Source organism: Phocoena sinus, chromosome 8 (assembly GCF_008692025.1).
Source record: "Phocoena sinus isolate mPhoSin1 chromosome 8, mPhoSin1.pri, whole genome shotgun sequence".
Classification (NCBI taxonomy): Eukaryota; Metazoa; Chordata; class Mammalia; order Artiodactyla; family Phocoenidae; genus Phocoena; species Phocoena sinus.
In genome coordinates this window covers 4,445,211-4,463,755 of record NC_045770.1, presented here as the reverse complement: position 1 = coordinate 4,463,755, position 18,545 = coordinate 4,445,211, and the positions used below count along the sequence as shown (strand labels likewise).

At 43.2% G+C, this 18,545-nt stretch overlaps 2 protein-coding genes across 8 annotated transcripts in view; both read right to left on the bottom strand.

Annotated features, from left to right (window-relative positions):
- The window catches only part of NFRKB (nuclear factor related to kappaB binding protein), a 35,908-nt gene extending 25,382 nt beyond the window's left edge, over positions 1-10,526 (bottom strand). For 4 of the 5 annotated variants that reach the window (XM_032640447.1, XM_032640451.1, XM_032640450.1 and 1 more), the window contains exons 1-3: positions 10,432-10,526; positions 7,924-8,079; positions 5,713-5,914 (exon numbers count right to left, since the gene is read on the bottom strand). In XM_032640447.1, the coding sequence (XP_032496338.1) occupies positions 5,713-5,914; positions 7,924-8,058 (337 nt within the window). In that variant the 5' untranslated portion in view covers positions 8,059-8,079; positions 10,432-10,526. Of the gene's footprint in view, positions 1-5,712; positions 5,915-7,923; positions 8,080-9,226; positions 9,313-10,431 lie in introns of all 5 variants that reach the window. The other variant, XM_032640449.1, reaches the window with a different exon arrangement.
- Positions 10,527-11,544: 1,018 nt separating this feature from the next.
- The window catches only part of PRDM10 (PR/SET domain 10), an 88,181-nt gene continuing 81,180 nt past the window's right edge, over positions 11,545-18,545 (bottom strand). For all 3 annotated transcript variants that reach the window (XM_032641098.1, XM_032641099.1, XM_032641100.1), the window contains 2 exons: positions 17,250-17,353; positions 11,545-14,534 (listed from right to left, as the gene is read on the bottom strand). In XM_032641098.1, the coding sequence (XP_032496989.1) occupies positions 14,337-14,534; positions 17,250-17,353 (302 nt within the window). In that variant the 3' untranslated portion in view covers positions 11,545-14,336. The remainder of the gene's footprint in view (positions 14,535-17,249; positions 17,354-18,545) is intronic.

The following is an 18,545-nucleotide window of genomic DNA, read 5'->3' as shown; positions in this document are numbered from 1 at the left end:
GAGGGCCGTGCATATATTAACTCACTTCATCTTCACAACCACCCCACAAAGAAGGTACTACTGCATCCTCATTTTACTGAACAGCCTGAAGCATGGAGAAACTAAATACCTTGCGCAAGGTTACACAGCTAATAAAAAGGGAAATCGGGTCTGAACCCAGGCAGTCCAGCTCCAGAGCTGCTCCTAGCCACCGCATTACGCTGCCTGTTGCACGGAAATAAGGAATTTGACCTTCAAGAAAAGAGGCAAGAGTTCAATGCGACTGATGCTGATACATAGAAATTGGAGGAAAATTCTACTTCTTTGCCTCTGTACTTCTCCAAAGTTACCCTCCTTCAGTCTTTAGTTTCCCCCACCAAGATAGCCAAATGCTCCTTTAAAATAACATTTTGAGGGCTTCCCTGGTGGCGCAGTGGTTGAGGTCCGCCTGCCGATGCAGGGGACACGGGTTCGTGCCCCAGTCCCGGGGGGATCCCACATGCCGCAGAGCGGCTGGGCCCGTGGGCCATGGCCGCTGAGCCTGAGCGTCCGGAGCCTGTGCTCCGCAGTGGGAGAGGCCACAGCGGTGAGAGACCCGCGTACCGCAGAAAAAACCAAAAACATTTCAAGGGACTTCCTGGTGGCGCAGTGGTTAAGAATCCGCCTGCCAGTGCAGGGAACATGGGTTCAAGCCCTGATCCGGGAAGATCCCACATGCCACGGAGCAGCTAAGCCCGTGCACCACGCCACTGAGCCTGTGCACTAGAGCCCGTGAGCCACAACTACTGAGCCCTTGTGCCACAACTACTGAAGCCCACGTGCCTAGAGCCCATGCTCTGCCACAAGAGAAGCCACCACAATGAGAAGCCCATGCACCGCAACGAAGAGTAGCCCCCGCTCGCTGCAACTAGAGAAAGCCCATGTGCAGCAATGAAGACCCAATGCAGCCAAAAATAAATTAATTAAATAAAGAAATTTATTTTAAAAAATAAATAACATTTTGAGTACATCAACTTAAAGAAAATATATCATTAAAATTAAACTGCTTTTACTATTCTTAATGTGGGTACTGGAAATTTTTTTTTTTTTTTTTGCGGTACGTGGGCCTCTCACTACTGTGGCCTCTCCCGTTGCGGAGCACAGGCTCCAGACGCGCAGGCTCAGCGGCCATGGCTCACGGGCCCAGCCGCTCCGCAGCACGTGGGATCCTCCCCGACCGGGCACGAACCTGCGTCCCCTGCATCGGCAGGCGGACTCTCAACCACTGCGCCACCAGGGAAGCCCTGGTACTGGAAATTTTTTAATTGAACGTGTGGCTCACGTAACATTTCTATTGGCGGCGCTGGGCCAGAGAGCAGCGGCAAGAGAGACTGCAGCACCAGGAGAAGTCAGTAAACCGGGGGCAACAGAGCCTGGTAGGCTGTGAATTTTATTCCAAGTGAAGGCAATTGGTAAACACTCTGAAAAGCAAAGTTTTGAGATGCTCACGCTGGTGGCTGTGTGGAGATGGTGGCTAGAGCAGCCCCGGCGAGAGCCCCCAGAGAAGAGCTGGTGGGTGAGAGCAGGCAGGCGGGGAGGGAGAGAGGGCCTAACGGCAGGAGCAGAGGCAGGAATAGCGAGCGGATGAGGGCTCAGCAGAGAGAGGGGTGCGGGGAGGGCGTCTCAGGCACAGGAGGAAGCCAGGACGGGGAGGGCCACAGCTGCAAAGGGGGGGGAGTCTCACGATGGAGGTCAAGGCATCAAATGCTACAGACGGGTTAAGGAGAGAACAGAAAAGCCATATGCTGGTTTGCAAATTACACATTCACTGAAAAGAAATGGAGCAGAGGAAGAAGCAAGCACTGAAACAACTAGCAAAACAGGAATACGGACCACACATTAGATAACAATATGTCACTGTTAAATTGTATACTGAAATACAGAATTTAAGTACAGAATTTAAATTAAATACAGTATTTTCCGTATTTCTGAATTTGATCATTTCTGGTTACTTAAGAGAATGTTCTTGTTCTTCAAAGATGAATGCTGAAAAATCAGGAGTCTTAGGTCTGCAATACTCTCAAGTGGTTCAGCAAAAATAAAAATAGTGGTAATAAGTACAATATTGACAAGAAAAAAATGTGGCAAAATATTCAGAGTTGGTGAACCTGGTAAGGAGTATGCGGGTGTCAATTATAAATTCTTGTAACTTTTCTGTAGGTTTGAAATTTAAAATTTAGAAAGTCGAAGGTGTTGGCAGGCATAGGGAACAGCCACCAGCGGACGGCGGCTATGGATGCCTTTCAGGAAGTTCGGAGAAAAGGGAAAATGACAGAGGACAGTGAAGGGGACAGATGGTTAAGGACTCTTTTAGTGTGAGACCCATGACCACATCTACAGGCTGAAAAAGGAGTGGAGTAAGTACACACGGTAGAACGGTTCACTGAGAAACGAGGTCCTGGAGGACGTAAAACATGAGAGGATCAAGAGCAGAGGTTAACCTTAAACAGACGGAAAATATCCTTCCTCCGAGACAAGCAAAAGTAGGTCAGGAGGAAAACGACTACAGTGTGCTGGGGGGAGGCTGCAAGTGGGAAGCTGAAGCTCATGACAACTCTTTCCTGTAGGAAACAGAAGTCAAGGGAGCTCGACAAGCACTTGGAACTTATGGAAAAGGTGAGCTTTTAAAACAGAACCAGAAAAGATAAGCAAAAATAAAAGCACACTGAAAGCAATGCCAGCTCAGTCAAGACACATAACCACAATAACCGTGGTAACGCAACTGTCCTCATCACTGCGGGACCTGAAACATGACACCAGACATCGCAGAACTCCTGTCTTGCATTCCTCGGTTGCATCCTTACCTGACCACCACATTGTTTTGGAAGGAAACGTGCCAGCGTTACACACAGTCCCTGATACGGCCTCTACTACCAACCAGGCCTACCAGCTTATCCCACCTGAGACCCTGGCTTCAGCGACATAAAACACTGGCCAACCAGAAGGGAACTCCTCCTTAATGATCCACCAAAGGAGGGAATGCTCATTTTAAACCTTAAGATAATGCGGTTTGAAATGATAAGCTTATTCCCTCCAGTCTTTTTGCAGCTGTCAAGCTGTCCAGTTTCACAAACTCAAGATGTGCTATCTTTCAGGGCCTCCAGCCAAAGCAAAGTCACCCCAGAAAGTGGGAAGGGAAGAAGCATCCTCTCCTCCTCTCCACTGGACAGAGAGCAAACTGTGACTGAAAAGTGGCCCCAAACCATTCTGGAATCCCCAATGTAATGACCGGTTCAGGCAAGGGTCAGTGGATGCTAAAACCGCTGGGTAAAACAAATGTTTTTGGAAAATAAGATTATCACATGGTCCCTAAATATCACCCTACAGATTGCTTCTTAATTATAGGGGGAAAAAGGTGCCCTTACAGTCAGTAGCTCTGGCAGATACCACAGAGCCAAGTGATCAAAAGCCTCCCTACCAACAATGCAAGACTGACATCACATATCCCCTGAGTGGAGGCATGAGAAAGAAATGACATTTCCCATCTCCTTTCTTGGCAAAATGTTTAACCCAAAACTAATTATGACGAAGCAAGACAACAACTCCCCAGAAAGCAAGACATTTTACAATTCAAGTGTCCTGGGCTCTTCACAAGTGTATTTTGAAAGACAAGGAAAAAAAGGCAGAGGGCCCTAGATTCAGGGAACTGAGAGACAGAAGATCCAAACACAACACATGAATCTTGAGTGGATCCTGGATTTAAAAGCCAACTATTTAAAAGCCAACTGAGTGGTGCTGGGAAAACTGGACAGCTATATGTAAAAGTATGAAATTAGAACACTCCCTAACACCATACACAAAAATAAACTCAAAATGGATTAAAGACCTAAATGTAAGGCCAGACACTATCAAACTCTTAGAGGAAAACATAGGCAGAACACTCTATGATATAAATCACAGCAAGGTCCTTTTTGACCCATCTCCTAGAGAAATGGAAATAAAAATAAAAATAAACAAATGGGACCCAATGAAACTTAAAAGCTTTTGCACAGCAAATGAAACCATAAACAAGATGAAAAGACAATCCTCAGAATGGGAGAAAATATTTGCAAATGAAGCAACTGACAAAGGATTAATCTCCAAAATTTACAAGCAGCTCATGCAGCTCAATATCAAAAAAACAAACAACCCAATCCAAAAATGGGCAGAAGACCTAAACAGACATTTCTCCAAAGAAGACATACAGATTGCCAACAAACACATGAAAGGATGCTCAACATCATTAATCATTAGAGAAATGCAAATCAAAACTACAATGAGGTATCACCTCACACCAGTCAGAATGGCCATCATCAAAAAATCTGCAAACAATAAATGCTGGAGAGGGTGTGGAGAAAAGAGGACCCTCTTGCACTGCTGGTGGGAATGTGAATTGGTACAGCCACTATGGAGAACAGTATGGAGGTTCCTTAAAAAACTACAAATAGAACTACCATATGACCCAGCAATCCCACTACTGGGCATATACCCTGAGAAAACCATAATTCGAAGAGTCATGTACCAAAATGTTCATTGCAGCTCTATTTACAATAGCCCGGAGATGGAAACAACCTAAGAGCCCATCATCAGATGAATGGATAAAGAAGTGGCACATATATACAATGGAATACTACCCAGCCATAAAAAGAAACGAAATTGAGCTATTTGTAATGAGGTGGATAGACCTAGAGTCTGTCATACAGAGTGAAGTAAGTCAGAAAGAGAAAGACAAATACCGTATGCTAACACATATATATGGACTCTAAGAAAAAAAAAATGTCATGAAGAACCCAGGGGTAAGACAGGAATAAAGACACAGACCTACTAGAGAATGGACTTGATGATATGGGGAGGGGGAAGGGTAAGCTGTGATGAGGCGAGAGAGTGGCATGGACATATAGCCACTACCAAATGTAAAGTAGACAGCTAGTGGGAAGCAGCTACATAGCACAGGGAGATCAGCTCGGTGCTTTGTGACCAACTGGAGGGGTGGGATAGGGAGGGTGGGAGGGAGGGAGACGCAAGAGGGAAGAGATATGGGAACATATGTATATGTATAACTGATTCACTTTGTTATAAAGCAGAAAGTAACACACCATTGTAAAGCAATTATACCCCAATGAAGATGTTAAAAATAAATAAAGGCCAACTGACATTGGGAACAACTGAGAAAATCTGAATATGGGATATTCTAGGCTATTACTTGTTCAATGTAAAGTTCCTTGGGGGTGAATTTAAGACTGTGATTATGTGGAAGGATGTCTTTGCTAAGAGATACATACACGCTGAGGTGCTTGGTGGTAAAGTGTCAGGTTTTCTGCAGGAAAAAATATGTGTATGTGCGTCACACACACATACATCCATGTGATAAACCAAATGGTAAACTGTTTCTAATAATTTTTGAAGACTAGTCATAAAGGGTGCCTCTAAGATGCTAATAATGTTTTACTTCTCGATCTGGGTGGTGGTTACACAGCTGAGTTCATATAACACATCAATGAGCATTACAATTATGATTTATATGTTTCCTATGTAAGTTAAAAATTTTTATTAAAAAAAAAAAAAGAACGGCCTAGGCAGCAAAGTGTTGCATGAAAGGACTTGGAGTCAGTGTCTATACATAAAAATAGAATAAAACGAAGAAAGGAGTATGCACAGAAGTGGGTGTGTTCCCACCCTCCAGTCCTCTCAAAACAAGAATGCTGAGCTACACACCTCGGAAAAGCTTCTGGGCGATGTGCAGAGGGTTTCCGAAGCGGAAGTTCTCCCCACGGAACAGGGCGAGGATGAGCTCATCCTGCTGCTCAGTACTGTCCTCAGGAAAGCGGGGCAGAAACTGCTGGAGGTGCTCGCGCTGCGAGGCGCTCAGTACTTCCTGCCACGTTGAGAAGCTGACTACGTCAAAGAAGATCTCGGGCTGGGAGAATCAGGAAAAGCAGGAGGAAAAGTGAGCAAGAAAAAAAATGAAGTTTTTAAGTTTTTTGTGCATAAGTGGATAACACATGCATAACATAAAATCTACCATTTTGTCCATTTTTGAGTGTATGGTTCAGTGGCATTAAGTACAATCACAAAGTTGTGCAAAAATCACCATCATCCAAGTTTTTACATTTTTTAAACAAACTAAAATTCCTCTGATCTTTACTCAATTCTCAAAACTTGAGAGGTCAGGGCCTCCCTGGTGGCACAGTGCTTAGGAATCCGCCTGCCAATGCAGGGGACACGGGTTCGAGCCCTGGCCCGGGAAGATCCCACATGTTGCGGAGCAACTAAGCCCGCACGCCACAACTACTGAGCCTGCACTCTAGAGCCTGCAAGCCACAACTACTGAGCCCGCGTGCCTAGAGCCCGTGCTCCACAACGAGAGAAGCCACCGCAATGAGAAGCCCGCACTCCGTAAGGAAGAGCAGCTCCCGCTCGCCACAGCTAGAGAAAGCCCACGCACAGCAACAAACACCGAACACAGCCAAAAATAAAATAAACAAATAAATAAACTTAAAAAAAAAAAAAAAAAACTTGAGAGATGTGTTGGGAATTCCCTGATGGTCCAGTGGTTAGGACTTCACTGCCGGGCTCAAGTTCAGTCCCTGGTCAGGGAACTAAGATCCCACGTGCTACAAGACAACTAAGCCCACGTGCTGCAACTACTGAGCCTGCCCGTTCTAGAGCCCGTGCACCACAACAAAAGAGCCTGCATGCTGAAACAAAGGTCTTGCGTGCCACCACTAAGACTCGATGCAGCCAAATAAATAAATAATTTTAAAAATAAATAAATGAAATAAAAAATAAAAAAAGAGTTCAGGCAACGTCTGGCTAGCTCAACAACAGGGAAGGAAAGGGAAGCAGCAGACAGCAGAGAGAGGAGCAAGGGACCTATAAGCATGTCAAGTACTTGTGACCTTATCCTAAGGACAATGGGGAGCCACCGAAGGGTTTAAGCAGGAGAGAACCCAGAAACCAGCCACCTGCCAGGCGTCTCAGCAAGCAGGCACCAAAGCTCCTCTGGCTCCCTGGCCAAGATCTCCCCCTGCAAACCTGTTTCTGCATACCACTTGATTCCTGGCAGCTCAGCTTCTGGCATAAAGTAGGTATTTCAATAAAACAAGTGTTTGCTGGCTGAATGAATGACACGAAGAGGTTTACTTGTAAGAGCATGCAAAGAAAACATGAATGGGAAAGATAATACACCAAGTTCAGTACCTGTTACTTTGGGTAGGAGAGGGAATAAGGGCAAAATGGTGGCTTTAATTTTATCTACAATTTTTGACACATTATGAAAGAAAAATCTGAACCAAATATAACTAAATGAAATTATCTCCCCAAACCGAATGATGCACAGATGTTCGCCATATGATACTCTACGCCTGTCCATATGTTTGAACTATGGCAAGATAAACAAGAGGATAAACACGTTTCAGCATACCTAGTGCCTTGCACATAATAAGCACTAAATAAATGCCACCATAATAATGATGACTGCCTGTGAAAAGTGGTCAAAAGCACACCATTAATGCTATCCCAGGGAAGGTACTATTAACTGACTAGCAAGTTGGTTACCTTATGGACAGAGATAATATGTTTGCATTTTGTTTCATGATTCACAACATGGGTAAACATTCTAATGTAAAGATATACACAATTCTGCCCTTAAATATAAAACTTTTGCTAACTGCTGAAAATTATCTTGTCAAAATATGGCGTATGTCATTATAGAGTTACATGTTATTAAACATGCAGAATGTAGCTTATACTTTCTTCCTTAATCAGACTATTAAACAGACTTAAACTTAAAAATAAAAAAAGATCACTCTGGTTGCAATGTAAAAATCAGAAAGAAGGGAGCACAAAAGACTGAAAACTTGCAGTGTGGAAAAGGCTGAGAGGAACTGCTAGAAAGAAAAAGATGGTGCCGCTGTCACTACTCACATCCTCCAGAAGGTCCTCGGGCAGACTAACCCTAGTGCCCCCCAGGAGGCAGTCCTCCATGATCCGCGTGCCGTGGCCATCTCCACACGGGCCCAGCTCCAAGGGATCCGTCAGCATATGGTCCAAGGAATCCATTGCTTATGTTTCACGGGTAGCCTAGACAAATAAATGCAGTCAGACCTCGAGACAGAAAGGCAGAAGTCCCAGGGATCTGTTGATACTAACGCTCTTTCACAAAATATTCTGGCCCAGAAAATATTCAATCTCAAATCTATTCTACCTTATCCATACACCCTAACGACAGCTAAACAGCTCTTCTCCCTCCCTTCCACCATTGCACCCTCATCTGAATTTCAGATCTTAGCCAGTAGGTCTCTCATTACTCAGAATACTTCTACAGTGACTCCCCAATTTATAGAATTTCTTACACCTCCATTTTACACAGGAGCACAACGAGACTCAAAGATTAAATAACTAGATCACGGTCCCTAATTTAGACTTCCCAGGCCAATAATCTCTCACTCTAACATAATTTATTTTTTTTTTTTTTAGCTGTTGTTCCTTCACAAAAGAAATTTCACTAAAAATCCACAGAGTAGTAAAATTCAGACAGTAACACTAAGTTATTTAATGAGGGCCTGTTAAGTGCCAGACCTTTCATACACCTGATTTAATTCTTGTAAATGTACAAGATAGGGTTATTACATCTATTCCACAGATACTAAAACCTAGGATCAAAATAGATAAGCAACTTGCCCAACCCCAGAGGTAGGACTGAAACTCAAGTCTGCATGACTGCAAACCCATGTTCTTAACACTACATACAACACCTCCTGGATAAACTCTCAGTTTAAATCAGGAAAAGCAAGCATCTTAATATGACTTTGTCAGTCCCCATAAACTCTGTAGGATCCAAGCACCTGACCAGGACAGCCAGCAAAGTCAGCGGCCAACCCACTTTAGTTGGTCCAGCTGATACTTATAACCATGTAGATGAAATGCTATTTTTCTCCTTCCTGTAACAACTAAACACTGCTGGCTACCTTTAGAAAAGTACATAGGAAAACTTTTTCAGAGAGCATCTCATAAGGCTGATGGCTGGAATCAGGTGCACAGCTGAAGCCACAGTTAACAGGGCCACAGGGAGGCTGAATTCAACCACTCCACAAATGGCTAAAACCATTCTCTCTCTCTGATTTCTACCAAATAGAAAGGAGAAAAAAAAAAAAAAAAAACACAACAGATTTAACAGATGAAACACCAAACTCCTAGCCTCATCTCAGTGACTTTGGGCAAATCTCACCTCACAGGCTGTCAATTTCCTTAACTATGTAGGATGAAGGACAGCTGGACCCGGTCCTCTCTACTGTTATTTCCAATCCTGGAATCCTGCAATGAATAACCTCCAGATGGATGCATTTATATAACTTCACGTACTCATGTAATGACTTCTCATCCTGAAACTCTCAAATGATAAAGAGTAGACTTGTAATACTACTACTAAAATAAGCACGTTTGCACTAATTATTTCAAGTTATCTGGAAGAGATGTCAGATCTACATAAAGGTACAGTGGAAAGATTAGTGTTCAAAGCAGCTGCGTCATCACCAAGCAACTGTGTCCCATCACCCTTCAGCACATGATGAACTACCGCATCCTGAACACCCCTGGTGCCTAAATAACTGACTGCAGGTAAGAAAGCACATGGCATTTGCATTTAACAAAACTTTTAAAAAGAAAAGAAGTGTAGATGCAACCTGATGCTCAGAATAAAGTCCTCTTTATAGCCAGAACTGGCACAGAAGAGGGTAAGAGCTGCAAAGCCAGTGTTTTACCTGACTCTCAGGAGGATCACCTGTTTCACAACTTGCTCACAAGTTTCTTCAATGAGCTTCACTTCAATTAGTGAAGCTAGCTTCTTCAATTAGCTTCACTTCAATTCAATTAGTGAACGTGTAGCTAAATTTAATCTATTCGAGTGGCAACCTGTGCCCTGCTACTATTCTGAAGAGGATCTCAAAATACAAAAAGCAGGCAGCTTCCGAAGGGTTGAAAACCGGAAGCCAAGGACTTCTAAGTCTTGCGGCGTCCTGGACCAAAGAGGTCCATCTTTACTAGACCGGGAAGGCCTCTCCCAACGGCCTTTCCTCTGCACCTGGGATAACCTTCCCTCCTGGACCCTCCCCAACTCAGAAGCCAAACCCCAGACTCCTTCCGGAGCAACCGCCGGCTCCAAACTGCAAACCCCTCCCTAGCCGGCCTCTCACAAGCCCGAGGCCCGGGTCCCGCCCCGCTAAACCGCACCTCCGCGCCCACAGCCCCTCCCCCAACACCATGCCTAACTCTAACCCCCACCCACCCGGGCCACCCGCCTCCCGACACGCCCGCTCCCCTGTCCCGTGCCCACAGGAGCAGCGACCCTCGAAGGCCCAGACTCTCGCTCGCTCCCTCCCTCCCTCCGCTCCCCGGCAACACTTTAAACCTTTCACCGCCCCGGCCCGGCCTTACCTGCGCCGCGGGCGCTAGTCTCCGAACCCGCTGCGCTTCTCGGCCCGCGGGTTCCCTGACGCGCTCGCTCCCGCAAGGCGTCTCGGTGCGCGCACGCTCCGGGCTCGGGCGGCGGAAGGGGCGGGGCCTGAGGGGCGGGGCCTGAACTGCATGGGGCGGGGCCTGGAAGTGCCGGGGGCGGGGCGGGGCGGGGCTCGCGGGGCCTAACCTAGAGAGGCGTGCGGCCGTGGGGCTGGGCCTTGGGATGCAGTTTGCAGGCGTCTCGTTGGTCTCACCTGGCTTAGAAGCTTCCGGAGGGTGGTGTCGCCAGTCACCTGGCCGCGAATTGAGGCTCCGGAGCCCATGCGTGAGCTCCGTGAGTGAGTGAATATGCAAACGTTAGCTAGTTACTAGCTAACGTTTTTGCATATCTCATAGCCTGCTCCAGGCACTAGGCTGAGCACTTTCCATCATTGTCTTTGTACCACAGCTGTGTGCACTATTAGTTCCCATTTTGCGATTTCTCGAGTTTCGTTGAGGAGAACGCGAACCACAGCCTGTGCCCCGCAACCCACCCGGGCGTGGCCCCACTTCTCTCTCCCGTCTCTCTCCGGTCCCTGGACCCTCGACGTCCGGAAAGACAGTACACACATCGAAGAAACACATTTTCTTAATCAAACTCGATTAATCTTCCTCTCGTTAAGAATCTAGGCCGCTTTCTTATAAACAAGGTTTTACTTAGAACCGCTTCACACTTCTTTCACAGCTGCTTCCAACCTGTCGTGCAGAGAGCATCCTCAGTTCTCTCCACGAAATGGAAACATGTCAGTCAAGCTGGTGTTCCTCCCTGGTTGGCAAACAGTGGTTTCCAAATAAAGCCAATCGCTCTTCCCGAGCTGGCTGAGTGCCTGCCCCTAGTTCCTGTTAGATTGTTGGGAGGGGTCTCGAATTAGAAACCACCAAGTAAAAGGGGAGGGGAACATCATTCCATATTACCAACCATAAATTCCCTGACCTTATGTCTCTGACCACACCAGAGTGAACCAAAGAGTCAAAACAATGTAAGTTGTACTATTTAAAAAAAATAGTAATGATCTCAGAAGCTCTTGTAACTTGTACACATACAAACAGAAAGATGTTTATTAAAAAAAATATTTATTAATTTTTACACCTGCTGAGTAGCACAAGACTATTAACACTATAACTCACTGAATGTACAGTAAATGTTCACATTTAAATAACAGGATAGGGTCAACATTTTCAACCTGTGGGTCAGCTTCAGCATCTCATGAAGTGCTTTTTAGCCCTACATATCTTAAGAGTTTTTTGAAAGGATAATTCCAAATCAGAAAACAATTCCAGAAAATCAAAACAATAGGTTTCTCCGGAATAACAGGAATTTTACAGGATGAAATATCTGTTTATGTGGGCACAAATGAAACAGTAACAATGTAAAATCTCTATGTAACCTACTCCAAAATGCTCACACTGCACTGATCCAAGTCTACAATGCCAGTGCGTCTTAGGCGAGGCCACAGTATAAACATTGGCTACAGACATTTTTTCCAAATTGGGTCTTTAGATGGCTTATAATCTGCCATCTCTTCAAATCCAAGTCCTTTTGAAAAGCCATTACCTTAGAATAAATATACAGAATACCTGATCTTAAAGCAATGTTGTTTGGCTTGACTGCCACACCTGCATCTCTGGTTGATAATATACAAATTAGTTTTAGAGTTGTATTCCACATAAGGACAAAAAAAACAAAAGGGGAAAAAAAAAGAACTTAGATGGGAAAGAAACAGAGGTCCTTCCGCAATCCTTTTTCTCTTCTGTGTATTTTAAAACTTGAAATAACTGGCATAAAATGAACATTCCATTCAGTGATAGTTTTCCTTTTTAATCAGTGAGTTATTCCTGAGGGGAGGGAGGAATACCTTGCTGGTTCAAATTAAAAAGGAACCAACAGGACCAAATTTAAGTTATAAAAACTAAACTGGACCTTTGGGAAAGTCTAATATGCTTTCACCTAGCAAGTCTCTCTAGACTGGACACTAGGATATTTATAATCATCACACTGTAGGACTTTGGGACTCAAAAATCTCTATATTGTGACACAGAGTCAATATTTTCTATTGAAAACATCAGCATTACCTCTGTTACCAAAGATATAGAGTCCATTTTCATTTTCTACACAATTACCAAGTAACTCTCAAGTTCTCTTAGTGCCTAAATTGTCAGGGATAACTAAATGAATGAGGTCTCAATAATAAAGTGCAAAGTCTACATATTAGTAAAGTTACTTCACAGAATTGTTTTCTTTTCAAAAAGGTATCTTTACCATAAAGAAGCTACTATACTTCTTAATTTATAGAACCAGTTTTTACCCAGAAATGTCAATAAAATAAATTATTTAACTTCATTTGAAACTGAAGGTAGGTCTTTCTGTTCTGGAATGATAAATTCTACCATGCCATAATTATTCTAAAAATGTATTAGTATGTCACAAAAAGTTGTTAAACTACATACTGATTTCTGCAGTGTTTTATGTGCACAGCTGGAATGTACAGTAAAAAGAAGGGAAATATTTTCCCCATTGAATTCATAGCTAATAAGACTCCCAAACAGGAACAATAAGAAACGCTATCACTGAGGCAGTTTTTCTCCCTCTCCCAACTGACAATGTAATTATTAAGATCGGATTCCTTCCAGATCCCTTATAATTACTCTAACGTATTATAAATGGTCCCCACATTTTTATTTTTCCCCTAGGTGTGAAGTTAGTCAGCTTACCAAAAGGTCCAGATGAATTGCAATACATTTCAAGTTGAAAGTGTTAAGCAATAAGGAGGACCACCTTTCTATCCAACCTGAAAGAATGTTCATTTTAAGACAGCATTAGAAGTACTAAAATACACTGCATGCTGTGAGCGAGGGTTGCAGGTACACCTAGTACGAGCAAGGATTCACCCGTTACCAATGAGTGGTAAATGGATCCTGAAAGGCAGGACAAGGTCTCAGTGCTTTTTACGCTCTATATAGTTGTTTTAGTATCAATCATTTTTCTTGCTACTGTCATCTCCAATATCTCCTTATTCATACAAGTACAACCAGAGAATGGGAGGCCAACCTGTAACCTGGGAGTCTAAATTCTCTTGACACCAAGCATCCTTTTCTTGTACAGGGAGTCCACAGTTGTGGAGTAATAAAGTAAGATCTATCAGAACATGAGGTTCTGGCCTAGTCCACTGAGGGCCAGGGTCTGTGGAAAGCACTACCAAAATAGCCCAACAACGGTTTTCCAAAAAGGGCAAGTTTTTTAAAAATCAGCAATAAGAAAAATTTAGGTAACAGTTTTTCCTTCAGACCATCACTGATGAAACCTTTGCTTCATCATTTTAATTTTCATATTCAATGGGCTCCCTTTGTTAAGTTACTGAGAATGCAAACTCACAAGATGAAGCAGTTGTGACCTAACACACGCCCATAAAATGCACCTTCGCCTTTGGTGCCATGGCTTGGAATCAACAAGTCCAGTGGCCATGGACTTGGCACATCCTTTATCCACCTTTGGTACAAACACAATACACTGCTTAATATTTCCACAAAGGAAAAGTAAGGCTTATCTATGTGTTAAAAAACCAACTCAAGAGCAAGGCAAGGTTTCTCTGTCTTGAAATCTACTTTCCCCTGAAAGCTCTCCATTCCTTGGCAGAAACTCCTAGGGTTTGAAGAGTCCATTTGGTAAAGATGACCTTGATAAAATAAGCCCCAGTGTATGTATAAGCGTCAAAACTGTGATTTCCAAACTCTTGAGTGATAAATCTTAAAAAAGAGTTCTAAGTGTCAGAAGCTTCCAGATGTTCCAGACATATGAATTAGAAAAGACATGATGTGACTGTTTGATTCTGGCTCAAGGATGGAAGTTAAGGTTTAGTGATGTGCACTTCGCTGCTCCCATTCCCGTTGGTGGTGGTTGTAATGATGTACTGGGCGGGCTGTTGGCTGGTGGTCTGGGGGTCCAAGTCACCATGTGCAGTTGGCTGAACCTGGACTCCACCAGTGAGAGCAGAAGCTTGCTTTTCCTCCAATTCTGATTGACTTTCTGATAGCACATAATGACCCTAGAGGGGGAAGAAAAAGATCTTTAGAAATCTGAGGGCTAAAGTGGGGGGTAGAGTTATGGGGGCACGGTGGGGAGAAGGAATATGCAAAGAAATGTTACATGGGGAACCAAACTAGGTGCCTATGGGAGATGCTTTGCCTAATTCCTTTAGAGAAGTAGACTACAGAGGTAACTTAAGGGAGCACCTTGGTCGTACCAAATGATACAGTGAGGAACTTCAGGGACAGAAATTTGCATCACGATGGTAACCTACCTGGCAAAGGAAATGTGCTATGGTATTGTCCCTGAGAATTCAGAAATTCATAAAATAAGGTGACTATCTGTCAATTAATGTTTAAGATTAATACAAAATGGATCAAAGGAGAGATATTTAAATTCTCCTTAAAGAGGCAGAATGATGCCCAAGTCAAGATCAGTGGTTCCCAGACTTCAGAATTTCAAAGACCAGCAAAATTAAAGAATAAATGTTCCCAAATTTTATTTTGCCAAGTAAAATCATTTTTTAAATGCTACTGTCAAATGAGGGACACTTTAACACTCAAAAGCATAGGAAGAACACAATCTTAGAATAAAAGTCTTTTGCACTGAATAAATTTAACTTTATGAAAACATACATTGTCTTAATTTTTCTTCACTTTCCCTCTGATCATGAAAAAAACATGTCCATAGACCTGCAGCTAACTCTGTCCCTACATTAACATTTTTAAAGAAAGAATGTGTCTGTAAGAGGGAGAATTGGTCAGCTACACAGGCTGAGAAAGAAAGAAGTCACAGAGGAAAACTCTGGCAGCATCCTTTCCAAGCACTGTCCAGGGAGAAAGCCACAGCCAAATACCCATTTGATTTATCGAGGGCCATATGTTCTGAGTCCACACTCATCAAGCCACTCTTTGATCAGGATTTGGTTTCCTGTGTGGGTCCTTCTCTAGCAGGAGGGAGCTGGTTCTCAACCAAGGGTCCATGGACACCTAGGCAGTTCATAGGTAGGCTTCAGAGAATCTATAAACAAAACTGTACATCAAATTTGTATGTATACTGTGGCAGATGGAAGGGAACATCCTTGGCTACATAATCGGTTTCCCAAATGGATTCCTGGCCAAAAAAAGGTAGAGTCAGTGAGTCCCCACAAAGAGCAAAAAATTTCACTGATCATGCCAATGAGACTATTCCATTTTATATTAGTTATTGTTTCCATTGACAATAGTGCTACTCTGGATTTATACATCTCTCCTAAGTCTAGTTAATGTGAATTCATGTGCTGAGAAATGGGTGAGCTCTCAGTGTGCTTTGAAAAATAAATAAATAAATCCGGTTTCTGAGGTCACTAGACTACCCTGCTACTCTTTGAGGCCTCTTGGGAAATACTCTTCCCCTGGGAACACCTCAATATCCCTAGTCACTTAAGAGTATTTTTCTTAATTTACACACTCTGTCTTCCAGAGGCAGGCCAGAAGAAACCAGTGAAGATAAAAACAGAGGTAGCAGATATAATCAACATTGGCAGGCCAGAGGAAACCAGTGAAGATAAAAACAGAGGTAGCAGATATAATCAACATTGACTGGTTTCAACACTGAAACCAGTGAAGATAAAAACAGAGGTAGCAGATATAATCAACATTGGCAGGCCAGAAGAAACCAGTGAAGATAAAAACAGAGGTAGCAGATATAATCAACATTGAGGACCAATAGTCACAAAGACTCATATACTTTCTAAGAAGCACATTAAAAAGATGCTTATCTACATGTATATATATGTATATGGATCTAGGAGGTTCATTATAGTTATTAATTGAATAGATCTTTATGGAGCATTTGCTATAGCCCAGCCTCCTGTGCAACAGCACTGAAGATAAAGAGATAAAGACAAAGACCTAGGTTTCAAGGAATTAATTGCCTACTGGGAAAAGATAGTAAACCAATAATTAAAATAAACTGTGCTACCCCTATGTTCATAGCAGCACTATTCACAATAGCCAAGACATGGAAACAACCTAAATGCCCATAGACAGAGGAATGGATGGAGAAGATGTGGTACATATATACAATGGAATACTACTCAGCCATAAAAAAGAATGAAATAATGCCATTTGCAGCAACATGGATGCAACTAGAGATTATCATACTAAGTGAAGTAAGTCAGAAAGGAAAAGACAAATAGCATATGATATCACTTACATGTGGAATCTAAAATATGGCACAAACGAACCTATCTACAAAACAGAAACAGACTGACAGACGTAGGGAACAGACTTGTGGTTGCCAAGGGGGCTGGGGAGGGAGAGAGACAGACTGAGAGTTTGGGGTTAGCAGATGCAAGCTATCACATTTAGAATGGAGAAACAACAAGGTTCTTCTGTATAGCACAGGGAACTATATCTAACCTCCTGGGATAAACCATAACAGAAAAGAATGTTTTAAAAAATACAGAAGTTTTTAATGTAAAAAAGAATGTATATATACGTAAAATTGAGTCGTTTTGCTGTATAGCTGAGATTGGCACACCATTGTATATCAACTACACTTCAAAGAAAAAAGTAAAAAAGAAATAAAATTAAAAAAAAATAAACTGTGCTATAATATAGCACCACAAGAAATTATAGGAATGCAGAGGAGGTGCCTCTAACTCAGATGTGAAGAGTTTGGGAGAAGATGGGGGAGGGCGAGGGTGGTGCAGCGTGGGGAACAGGAAAACCCTCCGAGCAGCACAGCTTACTGGAGTCACCGCCTTCACTTGGCCAGTGGTGACCGGAGTTGCCACGCCACTGTCTGTAATCACAAACTGACCCGGGGGGAGCGTCATCATCTGAATCTCCGATGCTGAAAAACAAGAAGGAACCATAGTTCAATGGTCTCAGATTTTCATTCAAGTTGTAGAAACAAATACCTAACCAGTGACCATATTCCCTACTGAGTCACTTTCCATGGATTTGCTTGCTTTGAGAGTCTTATGTCGATATGATTTCTTGATACAGCGAAAGCACCTCTGCTTAAGAATTGATCACATGAGGCTAGTAGAGAGTTACCAAATGTCGGAAACAATCAATGCATCTCCTTCAAATGTGGCTTCTGAATATCCAGAAAGACAAATATTCAAAAATTTTAAAACCTTGAGAGAAGTTACAAAGATTCACCTGTTAGCTCAATATTTTTATCTTTTACAGTCACATTTGATTACTGGCACAATGTATCCACTATTGCCTAGCAATCACAACTTAGTCTAACATGAATTTTACTTCACTACCGTGTGATTAAAGCTAATTAAAAACAGAGTTCACCCTAGCACCCAGCTGACAGCCTCTAAATCACATCCTCTACTCAAAGGAACCAGGACTTCTTGGGAAAATGGCTGATTCCAAACCTGGGTCAGAAATGTACGAGGTGAGCATGGAATCTGGTGTCATACCAGCGTGTAAGACCCTATAAAAGACTGCAGAGTCATGTGGGAAAGATACAGAAAGATGTTCCCACTAGCCAAAGATGGGATAATCTGAGCATCAACAAGGATAATGACTGCAATGGATTTATTTATTTATTTAATATTTGGCTGTGTTGGGTCTTTGTTGCTGTGCACGGGCTTCTCATTGCAGTGGTTTCTCTTGTTGCGAAGCACAGGCTCTAGGCGCACGGGCTTCAGTAGTTGTGGCTCGCGGGCTCTAGAGCACAGGGTCAGTAGTTGTGGCGCACAGGCTTAGTTGCTCCACGGTATGTGGGATCTTCCCGGACCAGGGCTCGAACCCCTGTCCCCTGCATTGGCAGGTGGATTCTTAACCACTGCGCCACCAGGGAAGCCCTGACTACAGTGGTTTGAAGCACATCCAGTGGGTTGAAATTCATAAGTACCCAGCGATACTAAAACACACATGCCCGGCATTGGTCACCTTGGATAATACTAGGAAACAACTCATTATTTTGAAAACTGCTAAATAAAGGAGATGAGCCGAGTATTTAAAGCATCTATTCTGCCGTTCCTGTACAAATTGTACCTCAGAGTAACCTGATGGTTAAGGTA